The sequence below is a fragment of the Crotalus tigris genome, unplaced genomic scaffold (assembly GCF_016545835.1).
Source record: "Crotalus tigris isolate CLP2741 ecotype Arizona unplaced genomic scaffold, ASM1654583v1 scf7180000017791.1120302, whole genome shotgun sequence".
NCBI classification, from domain to species: domain Eukaryota; kingdom Metazoa; phylum Chordata; class Lepidosauria; order Squamata; family Viperidae; genus Crotalus; species Crotalus tigris.
Window position 1 is genome coordinate 84,390 of NW_024096638.1, and position 16,001 is coordinate 100,390.

Here is a 16,001-nt window from a genome sequence, read left to right on the forward strand (position 1 = left end):
ACCTCTGCCCTATACCATTTCAGACAAATGGCTGTCCAGTCTCTTCATAAAAATCTCCACTGATGGAGCACCTACAACATCAGTTTGTCAAAGAATGAAATAAGATTGGTTTGGCACAATCGGTTTTTAACAAACCCATGCTGGCTTCTAGTTATAACATTATTTGTTTCTAGATGTTCACAGATCTGTTTTTTGATTATCTTTCCTAGGATCTTTCCCAGGTATTGGTGTTAGGTTGATTGGTCTGTAGTTTCCTGGGTCTGTTTTTTTTTCTCTCCTTTTTTGAAGATGGGAACCATATCAGCCCTTTTCCAATCCTCCCTGATGCTCCAGGATTTTGGAAAGATATGATGCAATGGTTCTGAGAGAACATCTGCCAGCTCCTTCAGATCTCTGGGGTGAAATCCTTCAGGTCTCTGTGATTTATATTTGTCAAGATCAGATAGGCGCTCCTCTAACCATTTTCTTGCTTATTGTAATTTTTATTTCTAGTCTGTCTTCTACAGTTATGTTTTTAGTAGGTTGCGTTATGGTTTATCATGAAGATTGTGCAATTTGGGGAAATTATTGACCTCTGAGATAAAATGTGTTATTCTTACATATTTTGATTAGATGAATTAAGAAGAGACTGGACAATCATCTGTCTGAGATTGTATAGGTTCTCCAGCTTGAGAAAGGAGCTGGACTAGAAGATCTCCAAGGTCCTTTCCAGTTCTATTCTATTCTGTTCTATTCTACTCTACTCTACTCTACTCTACTCTACTCTACTCAACTCCTATTCTATTCTATTCTTCTCTACTCTAATTCTATTACTCTAATTCTATTCTATTTCTTATTCTATTCTATTCTGTTCTGTTCTGTTCCATATTTTATTCCTATTCCTATTCTATTCTATTCTATTCTATTCTATTCTATTCTATTCTATTCTATTCTATTCTATTCTATTCTATTCTATTCTATTCTATTCTATTCTATTCTATTCTACTCTAATTCTATTCTATTCTACTCTTTCTACTCTAATTCTATTACTCTCTCTAATTCTATTCTACTCTAATTCTATTCTATTCTATTCTATTCTATTCTATTCTATTCTATTCTAGTCTAGTCTAGTCTAGTCTATTCTGTTCTGTTCCGTTCTGTTCCATATTTTATTCCTATTCCTATTCCTATTCCTATTCTATGCTATGCTATGCTATGCTATGCTATTCTATTCTATTCTATTCTACTCTAATTCTACTCTAATTCTATTACTCTAATTCTATTCTACTCTAATTCTATTCTATTCTATTCTATTCTATTCTGTTCTATTCTGTTCTGTTCTGTTCTACTCTACTCTACTCTACTCTACTCTACTCTACTCTACTCTACTCTACTCTACTCTACTCTACTCTACTCCACTCCACTCCACTCCACTCCACTCCACTCCACTCCACTCTATATTAGAAGACAGGTGATAAAAGTGCTGGTTGGCTAAAGATTTTGAGATATTTCACAATAAAGATTTATACACAGGTGAGTATATTTGCCTGCAAGGGAGGGGGATGTATAGTGATCATGATGTCTCGTAACGTCTCGACGAAGTAAGGTAGAACAATGAAAATGGTACCACATGGAAGTGTATAAATTTATCTTCACTTTGAGACTAAAGATTATTACCTAACTGTAATTTACTGTTCTTTTATTGCAAGATACATTTGTCCTGGTCGGATCTATGCATTATACAGTTACATCTGGTGGCTTGTGAAAGTGTTTGTTGCCTAACATTTTCAAGGAACAGTTGCGTGATATTTTCCCTCAGGAGCCAAGATGCCTTGACATTGTGTAAACAATGCAAATATCTTCTGCTACAGTTGTGTTGAGGTTACATTTGCATCTCAAAAGTGCAGTATGCAGCATGAAGGCACACCACCGATATTTTGGATGCAAAATAGGGGATCAGGACAAGAGTTGGCCCCCTCATTATTGTTGGATTACATGTGCAACTTATCTGTGTCAGGGGCTAATCAAAAAGAAAAAGTCCATGCCTTTCCCAATTCCAAGGGTGTGGAGGGAACCCACCAATCAGGGCAGCAACTGCTATTTTTGCATGATTCCCTCAATTGCAAAAGGGATCTCAGGAAAGAAGAAGTGGACCCAGGAATATCCAAGCATTCCATCCACACTGTGTCCTGTTTCCCATGGGGAGGACTTGCCAATTCCAGATCCACCAGAATCCTGTTCTCTAGACTCAGATGATAGATAGATAGATAGATAGATAGATAGATAGATAGATAGATAGAGAGAGAGAGACAGACAGACAGACAGACAGACAGACAGAGCTAGATAGATAGATAATAAATAGACAGACAGACAGACAGACAGGAGATAAATAGACAGACAGATGATAGATAGATAGATAGATAGATAGATAGATAGATAGATAGATAGAGATAGATAGAGACAGAGAGACAGAGAGAGATAGAGAGACAGCTTGATAGATAGATAATAGATAGACAGGCAGACAGACAGACAGATAGGAGATATAGACAGACAGACAATGATAGATAGATAGATAGATAGATAGACAGACAGACAGATAGACAGATAAATAGGAGACAGACAGACAGACAGATAGACAATTTCTATTATCATTTTTTGTTACTGTGGGCATACTGGCTGTTGCCTCCAGAACCTTGTCATTTAATCTGATGTTAGAGCTTGTCAGTTTTTCATGCAAAAAGCATGAAAATGTTACATGAAAAACCAATAAATGAATGGAAAGTTATGCTATAAAAAGATAAATTTATAATGATTGCACCATTATAAATTGCATCATTATGACACCATTCTCATTGCTATATCACGTTTTGCAGAAATGTTATGGGGCGTAATAGCACATCCCCCTCGTAATTTGGAATTATTTTGATGCAATGTTGACCTGAAGCTGTATCTTGGAAACTGGAGCCAATTAATACTCAGGACTTAATTTTCCTTTATTTGTTACCCAATTCTGGTAAAATGTAGCTATTTTCATTTCCTTGTAGACTAGTGGAATGAATTAAGCAACTCAATTTCTCTTTGCTGCCTGTTACTTCCTTGTGGACCTACAGTTTCCTTGACTTTTTTTTTTGTTATTTATATGTTGAAAGAAACTTTTTTTTTATTATCTTGACTTTTGTTGCCAGTCTTTGTTCATTCTGAGCCTTTGCTTTCCTGACTTCATGTTTGCATATTTTGGCGGTCTGCTGATATTCTGCCTTAGTTATGTGTCCCTCTTTCCATTTTTGGTACGTATCCTTTTTTGTGTTTTAGTTGATCAGAGAGATTTTGGGGAGCCATGTTGGTTTCCTCTTGAATTTCTTGAATTTCTTTTTCAGTGGTATTGTGCTAGACTGGGCTTTTATGATTATATTTTTCAGAGTTTCCCCAGGCTTCTTAAGTTGTTTTCCCCTGTAGGATTTTTATCCCTGGAGTCTTTCCTAGGCTCTCTCTGAGTTTGTTAAAATCAGCTCTTTTAAAGTTTAGGACAGTGGTTGGATTATACTCTATCACTTGTGTTTGTATTGAATTGAATTCCAACATGACGTAGTAACTCTGGCCCAAAGTCCCGGCAATTTCAACTCCCTCTATCACTTTTTCTCTATTAGTAAGAATTAGTCCAATGTACTTTTTCCTCTAGTTCCCCCCTCTACCTTTTGGATGACAAAGTTGTCAGCTAAGTCTCTTAGGAATCTTTTCAATCTCCCACTTGCTGCAGAATTTGTCTCCCAGTTAATATCAGGGTAGTGAAAGTCTCCCATTACTACTGTGGTATGTTTCCTACATATATTTGTTAATTGATTAGCAAAGAGTTCATCTATTTCTTCTGCTTGGTTAGGTGGTTTGTAGTATATCCTACAACAGGGGTTCTCAACCTTGGCAACTTTAAGACTTGTGGACTTCAACTTTGCTGGCTGAGGAATTCTGAGAGTTGAAGTCCACAAGTCTTAAAGTTGCCAAGGTTGAGAACCCCTGTCCTACAGCAATGTCATTTTCCCCTCTTTAAATTTTCCTTTTATATTGATCATTTTTGTAAGATTCAATTGTTCCCTCTTTGCAGGATTTACTCAATAGGGTCAATCCAGCCTCTGAACTTCAGCTGAGCAGCTCTGCCACACCAATTGCAATCTAGTAAAATCAAAGCAGTTGTTATTTGTCTATTGTTTTTCATCTTTGGTATTAATGAGGCCTATTGCTATGCAATAACGTCCAGGAATTCTGCATTCTCAAGCTTAATCCAAACATGTTCCGTCTCTCACTGCAGTTGAAGTTCTCTCTCTCTTGTGTAATTTAGGAATTTCAGTTGGGTCTTCTGGCTGTCCTAATCAGCCAGGGTGCCCCTCCCTCAACTCCCAATCCTATAATCAATCCTGGTTAAGGAGGAACAAGGACAGATAAAGGAACAAGGAACAATAACAACAACAACCAAAAAAAAAAAAAAATACCCCAAGCAGGTAGGAGAAGCTGTTGTCTACCAATCCTTCCTATCTATGGACCAATCTTGTTGCATTGATGACATTACCAAGAATGGCAGAGAAAGGTGAGCAATATGCAAACCAGGTTTTCAGAACACCCAGGATCCAACAGGAGGTATCAAGGGTGAGGCCAGAAGGGTTTCTCCTGCGTCCTCTGCTCTTCAGTTTAGCTCTGAATCCCTGGAGGGAGAGAGGGAAGAAATGCATGTTGATTGCATGGGCCAGTTAACTCTCTGGAAGAAAGAAAGAAATTCCAAAATTACTTCATTGCAAGAAGCAACGGATGGAAACTCATCAAGGAGAGAAGCAACCTAGAACTAAGAAGAAACTTCCTGACAGTTAGAACAATTAACCAGTGGAACAACCTGCCTCCAGAAGCTGTGAATGCTCCAACACTGGAAGTTTTTAAGAAGAGATTGGACAGCCATTTGCCAGAATGGTCCAGGGCAGAGGTAGGCAACCTTGGCTCTTTTATGACTGGTGGACTTCAACTCCCAGAATTCCTGAGCCAGCATGGGGGAACTATGGCCCCTTCATGACTCGTGGACTTCAACTCCCAGAATTCCTCAGCCAGCAGGGGGGAACTATGGCCCCTGAATGACTTGCAGACTTCAACTCCCAGAATTCCTGAGCCAGCACGGGGGAACTATGACCCCTGAATGACTTGCAGACTTCAACTCCCAGAATTCCTGAGCCAGCATGGGGGAACTATGGCCCCCTCACGACTCGTGGACTTCAACTCCCAGAATTCCTGAGCCAACATGGCTCAGCTTGGAAACCTCTCCATTTCCCCTCAGCATGGCTGGCTCAGGAATTCTGGGAGTTGAAGTCCACAAGTCATAAAAGAGCCAAGGTTGCGTACCCCTGGCCCAGGGTCTCTTGCCTGAGCAGAGGGTTGGACTAGAAGACCTCCAAGGTCCCTTCCAACTCTGTTACCCTGTTATTCCTCGGACTGGCTATTCCCAGTTCTTCATCTGTTTTAGCCTGAGACAAACCTCTGAGCTTCCAGCAGTGACCTGTAGTCCTCTTCCATGGAGTTTCCATGTTGTGCACATAAGGCAACACAGTGAATTTGTCCACTTCAGGGAGTTCCCAGATGCTGTTTCTCTGAAAGTTCAAATCCCTCCATAAAATCCCAAACATAAAAGGCCAATTTTAGCCAAATGAGATTGAAGATGATTCCATGGGAAGCAGGTCCTAAAGGCCAAGAGGGTTCTTGCAGGATGATGCTTGGGACGTGTTAGTAACGACATGAACAGGCGTGATTTAACCGTGAGTTAACCGACTGGGAGATTTTTGGAAGAAGAAAAGAAAAGACTAGAAAGAAAAAGTAATAATTTGCAGCCTCGGTCAGAAAGGGACTGTTTTCCAGCGAGATAACAAGGGGGAAGATACAGTCTGTGTAGTGAAATGCTGCTTTGCCCTTGGATCCACTCAGCAGTCTTCTTCTTCTTCTTCTTCTTCTTCTTCTTCTTCTTCTTCTTCTTCTTCTTCTTCTTCTTCTTCTTCTTCTTCTTCTTCTTCTTCTTCTTCTTCTTCTTCTTCTTCTTCTTCTTCTTCTTCTTCTTCTTCTTCTTCTTCTTCTTCTTCTTCTTCTTCTTCTTCTTCTTCTTCTTCTTCTTCTTCTTCTTCTTATTATTGTTATTATTGTTATTATTATTATTACTATTATTACTATTGATCATCGCACAGTCAGCCAGATGTTCAGACTGGATTTGGCATTTTGTCTACCTATCGAGTCCTTACCCAGGACCTGGGATAGGCAGATGTGGATGTTTGATGGTATTACAGATATCGTCGCAGGATGGAAGCAGTTCCTAGTAAGGCCGCCTTTTGCAATTGACTAATAGCGAATTTGTCAATGCCAATGGTGTTCAAGTGGTGCTCCAGTTGTTTTGGGATTGCACCCAAGGAGCCTATGACTATTGGTACTACCCTTGCTTGCTTTTGCCACAGTCTTTCTATTTCTATTTGTAGGTCTTTGTATTTTGTTATCTTCTCCAGTTCTTTCTCTTCTATTCTGCTATTATTATTATTATTATTATTATTATTATTATTATTATTATTATTATTACCACTTGCTCATGCAGGAAACCCTACACCATTTCAGACAAATGGCTGTCCAGTCTCTTCTTAAAAACTTCCAGTGTTGGAGCATTCACCCTTCTGGAGGCAGGTTGTTCCACTGGTTAATTGTTCTCACTGTCAGGAAGTTTCTCTTTAGTTCCAGGTTGCTTCTCTCCTTGATCAGTTTCCATCCGTTGCTTCTTGTCCTGCCTTCAGGCACTTTGGAGAATAATAATAACAATAACAACAACAACAACAACAACAACAACAACAACAACAATAATAATAATAATAATAATAATAATAATAAAGTTGGAAGGGACCTTGGAGGTCATCGAGTCCAACCTCCTGCTAAGGCAGGAAACCCTACACCATTTCGGACAAATGGCTGTCCAGTCTCTTCTTAAAAACTTCCAGTGTTGACTCCTTCTTCAAATACTTCCTATGCTGTCCCCTAATTCCGGGTCAACAAGCCTGGCAAATGGTAATCATTCTTTTGTACAGTGGCGAGGTTTGATAAGGTTTTACATGTACCAGATTTAGATCACCATTACCTTGCATCCGTCATTAGACAATGAAGGATATAAGGTAATTTTTGCAAAGGGTAACAGGGTGTGTGCACCAAATTGAAATGAAACAATTTATATGGAAAACTGTGTGTGCAGACAACCTTTTCCAATGAACCAAAACATCATGGGTGTGCGCATTTATTGCACAGAAGGCTGGGTTGGGCAAGCCTCAAAGCACTGTGGAAAGTGCCTGCCCTGGCTGTAGGCTTGAATGTGAAAGATCATGACAAATATTTGGCTTGTGCTATTTGCAAAGAGGCCAAATCGAATGATTGCTATTTGCTAAGAGGCCACCTCTTCACTTCAGCAAAAGAAGTGATAGAAAATCCGAAAGAATTTTTCAGTTAGTGCATGCTGTTTTAACTGGCCCTCTATTTCCATCAGTGGGAGAGGTCAAATTTGCTTTGGTAATTGTTAACGATTACTCTAGATATAGATTTTGTTACTTACTAAAAAGCAAAACTGAAGTGTTTCAATAATTTAAACCATGGGTCATGTTTGCAGAGAGGAGGTATAATCAAAATAGCAATAGCAGGACAAGAAGCAACCAAGAACTAAGGAGAAACTTCCTGACAGTGAGGACAATTAACCAGTGGAACAACCTGCCTCCAGAAGCAGTGAATGCTCCAACACTGGAGATTGTCAAGAAGAGACTGGACAGTCATTTGTCTGAAATGGTATAGGGTTTCCTGCCTGAGCAGGGGGTTGGACTAGATGACCTCCAAGGTCCCTTCCAACTTTATTATTGTTGTTGTTGTTGTTGTTGTTGTTATTATTATTATTATTATTATTATTATTATTATTATTATGGATCATCGCACAGTCAGCCAGATGTTCAGACTGGATTTGGCATTTTTGTCTGCCTATCGAGTTCTCACCAAGGACTTGGGATAGGCATATGTGGATGTTGGATGGTATTACAGATATCGTCACAGGATGGAAGCAGTTCCTAGCAAGGCCGCCTTTTGCAATTGACTAATAGCAAATTTGTCAATGCCAAAGGTGTTCAAGTGGTGCTCCAGTTGTTTTGGGATTGCACCCAAGGCGCCTATGACTATTGGTACTACCCTTGCTTGCTTTTGCCACAGTCTTTCTATTTCTATTTGTAGGTCTTTGTATTTTGTTGTTGTTGTTGTTATTATTATAAACAGCTTCTAAACTCTCTAAACAGTTTATAGAGGCAGCATTTTGCCCCCAACAATCTGGGTCCTCATTTTATTGACTTTGGAAGGATGGAAGGCTGAGTCAACCTTGAGCCAGTCAGAATCGAACTCCTGGCAGTGGGCAGTGAGTTAGCCTGTAATACTGCATTCTAACCACTGCACCACCATGGTTCTAAGTGTATGTCTGCTACAAACAGACAGAGGTGCAGAGTTTTAATCTAATATGCTTCAACAGTGGCTAAGAAAGAAAGGCATAAGACATAGAAAACCCAATCCTATCACTCCAGCAGAGAATGGAGTTGTTGAACACAGGAATGGTGTGTTATGAAATATGAAAGATGCATTCCCAGCAGAGGCAGGAATGAGTAAGCTGTATTGGGGTGGGGCAATTTTAACTGCCAATTATTGGTCAATAGACTATGGAGTTCAGAAATTAATTAAACTCCATATTACATGTTATATGGAAGACAAGCATCTCTGGCACATTTAAGAATCCTTGGTAGCAGTGCACAGGTGCACATTCCCAAAATAATTAGAAGGAAAGGACAGCCAAAGGCAAGGAAATTGAAATTTATAGTTATCAGTCAGGATCAAAGGCATATAGGATTACAGAGGGTCAAAAAATGTTATTATCTCACATTCTGCAAATTTTTCAGAACATGAGAATTGGGAAAAGGTACGTGTCAATACTAAAATTTTAAGTATGGATGGAAACTAATCAAGGAGAGAAGCAACCTAGAACTAAGGAGAAATTTCCTGACAGTTAGAGAATTCACACCAGGCACTGTCAAGATTGAATGCCTGCTAGCTTCTGTCACTAACCAACTTGCCATTGAAATGGGGGAGGGGTAGCTAGTGAAATGAAGAAACGGAATGCCAAGAAGCATGGACTGTGAGAGCCTGCAAAACGTGCTCAGTGGAGAAGTGAACCGTTCCCATAACAAAAAGAAGTTTTATTATTGGACAATGTGAACATCTAGTGCAGTGGTTCTCAACCTTTTTAATGCCGTGACCCCAACCGGTTGTAAGTCGAGGACTACTCAACTGGTCATAAGTCGAGGACTACTCAACGGGTGCAGCACCGTTTGCAGAATGGGACTTTTGGCGGGCTCAGCAGGGCAGAGACAGCCTGGACAATTCCTATTGGCTTTTGAAAGCCAATAGAATTAGACTCTATTCAAGAGAGTCTATTCTACTGGCTTTCAAAAGCCAATAGAATAAAATGGAGTAGCATAGCTAAGGAAAAGGGGTAAAAAAATGGCGGAGTGCGTTGTTTGGTGACCCCCATGAAATGGTCGTTCGGCCCCAAATGGGGTCCCAACCCACAGGTTGAGAACCACTGATCTAGTGGGTGGGGGCAAAGGAATTATTGTATATTTTCTTCTTTTGGCTTAGAATATGCCCTCCTTGTTTCCGATCTTTTGTCTATGAAATAGACGTCACACATCTTTTTCTAGGATCATAAGAAGTGGGGGAGGGGCAGAGGGATAGAGGTAGGTGTAGGCAATTTGATTAGAATAACAGAGTTGGAAGGGACCTTGGAGGTCATCTAGTCCAACCCCCCCAAGCAGGAGACTCTATACCAGGGGTGTCAAACTGCCGGCCTGCGGGCCGGTTGCATCATGCGGAGGTCATGCCCACCCCAGCTCTGGCAATGCGCAAAAAGTCACAATACGTCACGACATGTCACGTGACGTGGCAAGTTTGACACCCGTGCTCTAGACCATTTCTGATAGTGGCAGTCCAGTCTCTTCTTGGACGCTTCCAGTGATGAAGCTCCTACAACATCTGAAGGCAACTTCAGTTCCATGGGTGGATTGTTCTCACTGTCAGGAAATTTCTCCTTAATTCCAGGTTGCTTCTCTCCTTGATTAATTTGCATCTGTTGCTTCTTGTCCTGCCTTCAGGCACCTTAGAAAATAGCTTGACTCCCTCTTCTTTGGGGCAGCCCCTGAGATACTGGAAGACTGCTATCATGTCCCCCCTCGTCCTTCTCTTTGTTAAACTAGACATCCCCAATTCCAGCAACCGTTCCTTATATACTTTAGCCTCCAGTCCCCTGATCATCTTTCTTGCTCTTCTCTGTACTCTTTCTAGAGTCTCAACTTCTTTTTTATAGTGGCTACTATTGGTGTATCTGAGGTGGGGAAAGTAGCAGTAGATGACAGGGGTCTCCTCCTCAACCTACACCAGGACACTTTCTGGCCTTTGGGCGATTCTGCCAGACGACACAGAGTCTTCTGGACGTGGCTTTTGGGGACAGGCTTCTGAAGAGCCTGGAGTGGCCATTCTGGAGAGAAGACAACCAGGCTAAGACCTTTGAGGAGCATCTGGGTACATCAGTAGGAGCCAAGGGAAGTTGGCCAGGAGCTCTTCTCCTGCAGAGGCTCTTGGTTCTCCAGGCTGAGGAGATGAAGTCGCTGGTGACTTATGAACAGGGGGCACGAAAAGGAGATTTTGTGTGGACAGCTATGATGACATATGTGTAAAGCAGACACGTATTACATGCATGAGAAGCCCTCACGTATCTAATATTTTCTCTGCCATTTTGTTTTCTTTCCCTGTTTTTTTTCCTGCTTCCCCTTTATTTTTGTTCTGCTTAATTAAATGAAGGCAGAAAACTTTCCCTGATTGGCCTCATGGCCTCAAGCCAGACCATCCATGTGGAGCCATCGCAGGACAGCTGAGTCTCCGTGTCCACTCCAGACTTAAACTGCTTAAGGGGGCAGAAAAAGGCATCTGAGACCTTCTCCTCTTTCTCCTTTTCCTCCCTCCCCACTCCATTCTGGCACTGGTGATGTTACCCAGTTGTATCATGAAACGTCTCCCAGAAAACCATGAAGCTTGGAGAGCATCAAGGAACCCGCAGTCCTCCCCCTCCTCTTCCCTCTCCTCCCCCTCCAACCCCACTCCCTTCTACCACTGATGAGGTTAGCTAGTTGTGTAATGAAAGGTGTGCAAGAGCACTAAGGACACCACAGTCTTCCGCCTCCCCCTCAAACCCCCCTTTCTTCTAGCGCTGATGAGGTTAGCTAGTTGTGTAATGAAAGATGTGCAAGAAAACCACCAAGCTGGGGGTCCAGCCAGGACTGTACGGTTCAACCATGGGCTACAAATACTCTCTTTCCTCTTTGCCCCATTTACTCCGTAGGGCCCCCTGGCCTCCGTTCCCCACACTGGGACCTCGACTGAGCAGCCCTGCCAGAAGAACTGCAACCTTGCAAAATCCAAGCAACTGTTATTTGACTGCTGACTTTAATTGTTTGGTGTGGATGAGGCTTATTGCTGTGCCAGAACTTCTGAATTCTCTGACCTTGCCTCATCCAAACCCATCTCCCAGGGCAGTTGAAGTTCTGCCTTGTGAAACTTAAGGAGTTTCCATTGGGTCTTCTGACTGGCATGAGAGGATGCTGATCAGCCCAGGGTGCCCCTCCCCCACTGCCCATCTATTAACCAACCTCAGGGGCTCAGGTGGGGAGGGAAACTCCTTAAGGGCGCAGAAAAAGGCACCGGAGACCAAAAAGGCAGCAAGAAGCAAAGCTTTATTGCAGAACGGAAGGGATGGAACCAGGGTGGGATTTGGGTGAGGGTCTCCAGAATAATCCAGGATGGAAGAAAAGCCTCTCAGTGAAGTTGGCGAATCAGACCCAATTCAGGGGGGTCTCCTTGTTGGGGATGCTGTAAAAAGAAATATTCAGACGTGAGATTTCTGCTCACGAGTGCAAGCAGGGCTTCATCCTGGCTAATCTTACAACCACAGAGACCGGAATTGAATTCAGGAAGAATGGCCTGATTGGGAGAGCCAGGAAGCAATGGGGTAGCTGCCCCACTGGAGTTATGGGGCTCCGTGACTGGGGGTTTCAAGCAGAACACAGAATATAGAATAACAGAATTGGAAGGGACCTTGGAGGTCTTCTAGTCCAACCCTCTGGTTAAGTAGGAAACCCTACACCATTTCATACAAGGGGGTGAACTGTCTCTTCTTGAAAACCTCCAGGGATGGAGCACCCAGAACGTCTGAAGGCAACTTCTGTTCCACTCATTAATTGTATTCCCTGTCAGAAAAATTGGTTCCTAGTTCCAGGTTGCTTGATGAGTTTCTTGTCCTGCCCTCTGGGGCTCTGGAGAATAGGCAGACCGCTCTTCTCCAGGACAAAGCAAAGCAAAGGTGGGAGAAGATCTCTCCAGGATGCTCTGAGGATTTGTGCCCTGCAAGGAGGGTGGATTAGAAGACCTTTCCCCCATCCCCTCTTTCCAGGAGACCTCAAGGCCACAGCTTGGGCATCTTCACAGGCTCTTTCTAACTTAGACAGGGGGCATTTCTTATAGTCAAAAATGTCAGCTTGGCTTTGGCTCCCCAGATGAAGCTGTGGACCTTCCTGTCACCTAAGAATGGACCAGTTCTGGTCTGCCCAGAGGATGAGCTGGACCAAAGTGGGCAAGGGGTTCTGTCCTCTCCTCTCCTCTTCCTAAAAGGCCTCCTTGCCCGGGGCCTTCTGGCTTCCTGACCAGGCTGGCAGGAGGACCATCTTCCTCAACACAGTGGCCAGCAGCAGCTGGAATGGGGTGGGTTTGGAGCATTCTCCCAATGGTGCTTCAGGAGGAGAAGACGTCAGGAGACAGTGGGAGGGGGAGAGGCAGGGTCAGTCTCATGGCTTGCAGAGAGTGGGGGTGGCTATCTATTAGGAAGAAGACCCCCGCTACACCAAGATCTGCTTTAGCATCAGGGAACCTTACTTCAGCTCCAACTTTGATGGACGAGAGGAGAGCCTGGAGATGCAGCAGCCTGAAAGATCCCACAGAGATCTGCATGTAGCAAGATGAAGTCTAGGCCAAGGTGACACCACACAGCTGACCATTTGGTCGAAGCAAACTACACAAGTGACAACATGCGGGACTTACCAAATTTCCCCTAGGCGGGATTCTTGCACTCAGCCAGGAATCCATAAAGGCAACACTTCTGCCTCCCAGGACAGTTCCAGTCATTCTGGCAATGATGTTGAGGACGTTGAGGATGTTGGGGATGTTGGGGATGTTGATGGCCTTGGGGACACCTCCCACGTTTTCCTGCAAAACAGAAGACCCCAAGGCTGAGAGATTCCTCTAGAACTGGCATCCCAGATCAAGCAAGATCCCATCTCTGGACCTTTCAGCACCCAAAACATCTCCACATATCCAGATGAAATGTTCCCAGTGGACCATCTCTCCCCCCCCCCCAATGTCCCCACCAAGCCCAGCCATTTCCTCCTGGGGTCAACCTCTCAGGACTCTGGGATGGACTTTATAACGGGGCTCCTCTGCCTGAACTCAGGATGCTGGGGGTGCAAATGTGTCCCCCATTTCTACCACAGAAGAAAGCGGTTCTCCTTGTGGGTCCATCTCGGTCTGCTTTCCCCTCAGGCAGGAATTCCAGGAAATGAGAGACAGACCTTTCCTCTGTTGGCTCTACATTCCCACAGCCCCCTCCCCAAACCCAGAGGGGGCAAGATAGCCCCCTCCCCCAGGAAGAAAATAATATCCCAATCAAGTAAATATCAAGAAGAAAAACCCTCCACACCAAGGCTTGTTAGCCAAGGTGAAGTATCTAAACAGGGATGCTTCCTCCTTCTCCTCCAAGACCACTACCTCCTCCTTCTTCTCCTCACTCAGCATTCTTTCTCCTCCTCTTCCCCCTCCCCCTCCTCCTCTCTGTCAACCTCACTCCCTTCCAGCACTGATGATGTTCCCTAGTTGGGTCATGAAACATCTGCAAGAAAACATCCAACCTCAGAGAGCATCAAGGACCCCACGGTCCTCCTCCTCCTCCTTCTCCTCCTCCTCCTCCTCCTCCTCCTCTCTACAAACCCCACTCCCTTCCAGCACTGATGATGTTCCCTAGTTGGGTCATGAAACATCTGCAAGAAAACACCTGAGCTCAGAGAGCAAGAAAGGAATCCATAGTTCAACTCTGAAAATTCCCTTCCCTTCTACTGAACCAATCATAGCCTGTCGTGAGAACCGGGATGTTACATTAAGCCACCCACTTCTTTTCCAATGAAGAAGCCAATCCGTAGCTCCTTCCCTACTTACCAACACAGGTATAGAGACATTCATTCCTGGACTTAAAATTGTTGGCATTGCCTTGGCATCCACCGTAAATAAATTCTCTACATCCGTTTGAAGCCGAGTGGTAATGGAAGTGATGGAAATGGCCTTTACATGGTCCATGAACAGGAGGAAGATAACAAAGTTCTGCAGGAAATGGAAAGGTTTGTGTGTTTGTGTGTGTGTGTTATTTGATTAGCTAGCAGAAACGTCTTTAAGGCACTTCCCCAAACAGGAGCCCTCCTAGCATGCTCAGTCTGCACATGGTCAAGAGTCATCTGGGAAGATTTAATTTGGTTTCCTGCTCTGGGGTTTGGAGAGGATGGCTGAATGACGGACCCTGTGGCTTAAAGTCCTGATTCTGCTGTTGCATTGAGTAGAGATAGGTCAGCCTTCCCCTGAAATTGCATCTCTCTTTCTGTCTCCTCTTCAGCTGACACCCAACTACCATCTCAAGAACCTTCCCAGAAGAGGCCCCACCAAGCCAGAGGTTCTAGACTGGGGCTCTTGGTTTTCCCTCCCTGGGGGAGAACTCTGCCCTCTGACCATGTCAGCCTCTCCCAGCAAAGGGTTTCAAGGTCATTCTGGAAACTCACGTGGACGGTCCTGGCTGGAGACGGGGGTCAGCTCTGCCCAGAGGCTGAGGAGTCCCAGCAGGAGAAGAAGACCTCCAGAAGACATGATGAAGCCGTCTGCCCCACACCCGGGCTGCTCGCTCTATTTATTCTCCCCACTGGGAATTTCACATCCGGGAAGCAGGATGGAGTAACAGAGTGAGAATTTCAATTCTTTCCTCTTTCATCAGTTGGTTGAACAAGAGGTTGGGAATCCTGAGAGTTGCATTGGCTGGACGGTTGGGGAAAGCTAGGCAGGTCCCTGTTGTCCACTTCAGGTCTCCCTCCCCCACATACTCCAGGTCCCCAGTGCTATTCCCCAGGTCCCCATCCTCGCCAAAAGGAAAGTTCTGTTGTGTCTGGTACTCTCAGCTTAGGCAGATGGTCAGAAGTCCAGGATCAAAGTCCACAGATCCACCTAGACAAACTGCAAAATCCAGGTCCAAAGTCCACAGGTGGAAGCCACGCCAAGGTGTGAGTCCAGAACCCAATGAAGAACTACAGGGTCCAAATATGCGCTCAAACAAAGCAGAGGTCAAGAAAACAGAAGCCACAGAGTTGGGATACACCCACGAGAGGGATAATGGGCAGTTGCTTCCAACACCACGTTGCTCTTCCTCCTCTTCCTCCTCCTCTCCACAAATCCTGCACCCTTCTAGCACTGATGAGAGTACCGACCTGGGTCCTGAAACATCTGCAAGAAAAGCACCAGGGACCCCACAGTCCTCCTCCTCCTCTCCTCCTCTTCCTCCTCTCCCCAAACTGCACACAATTCTAGAACAGATGAAGTTATCTAGTAATAAAATGCGTTCAAGAAAACCACCAAGCTCAGAGAGCACAAAGGACCCCACAATCCTCCCCTCCCCTCCTCTTTTTCTTCTCCTCCTCCCCCTCCCCCTGCAACTCAACTGCCTTCTACCACTGAGGTTAGCCAGTTGTGTAATGAAAGGTGCAAGAAAACAACCAAGCTCAGAGAGCACCAAGGACCCCTACAATCCTCCTCCTCTCCTC

At 44.1% G+C, this 16,001-nt stretch overlaps 1 protein-coding gene across 1 annotated transcript; it reads right to left on the bottom strand.

Moving 5' to 3' along the window:
• Positions 1-14,353: 14,353 nt before the first annotated feature.
• On the bottom strand, positions 14,354-15,766 carry LOC120307542 (kunitz-type serine protease inhibitor PIVL-like). Its single transcript, XM_039342399.1, has 2 exons — positions 14,973-15,766; positions 14,354-14,523 (listed from the first exon to the last, which is right to left on the bottom strand). The coding sequence occupies exons 1-2, from the start codon at positions 15,055-15,057 to the stop codon at positions 14,354-14,356; spliced, it is 255 nt and encodes an 84-aa protein (XP_039198333.1). The 5' UTR covers positions 15,058-15,766.
• Between the last annotated feature and the right edge of the window lie 235 nt (positions 15,767-16,001).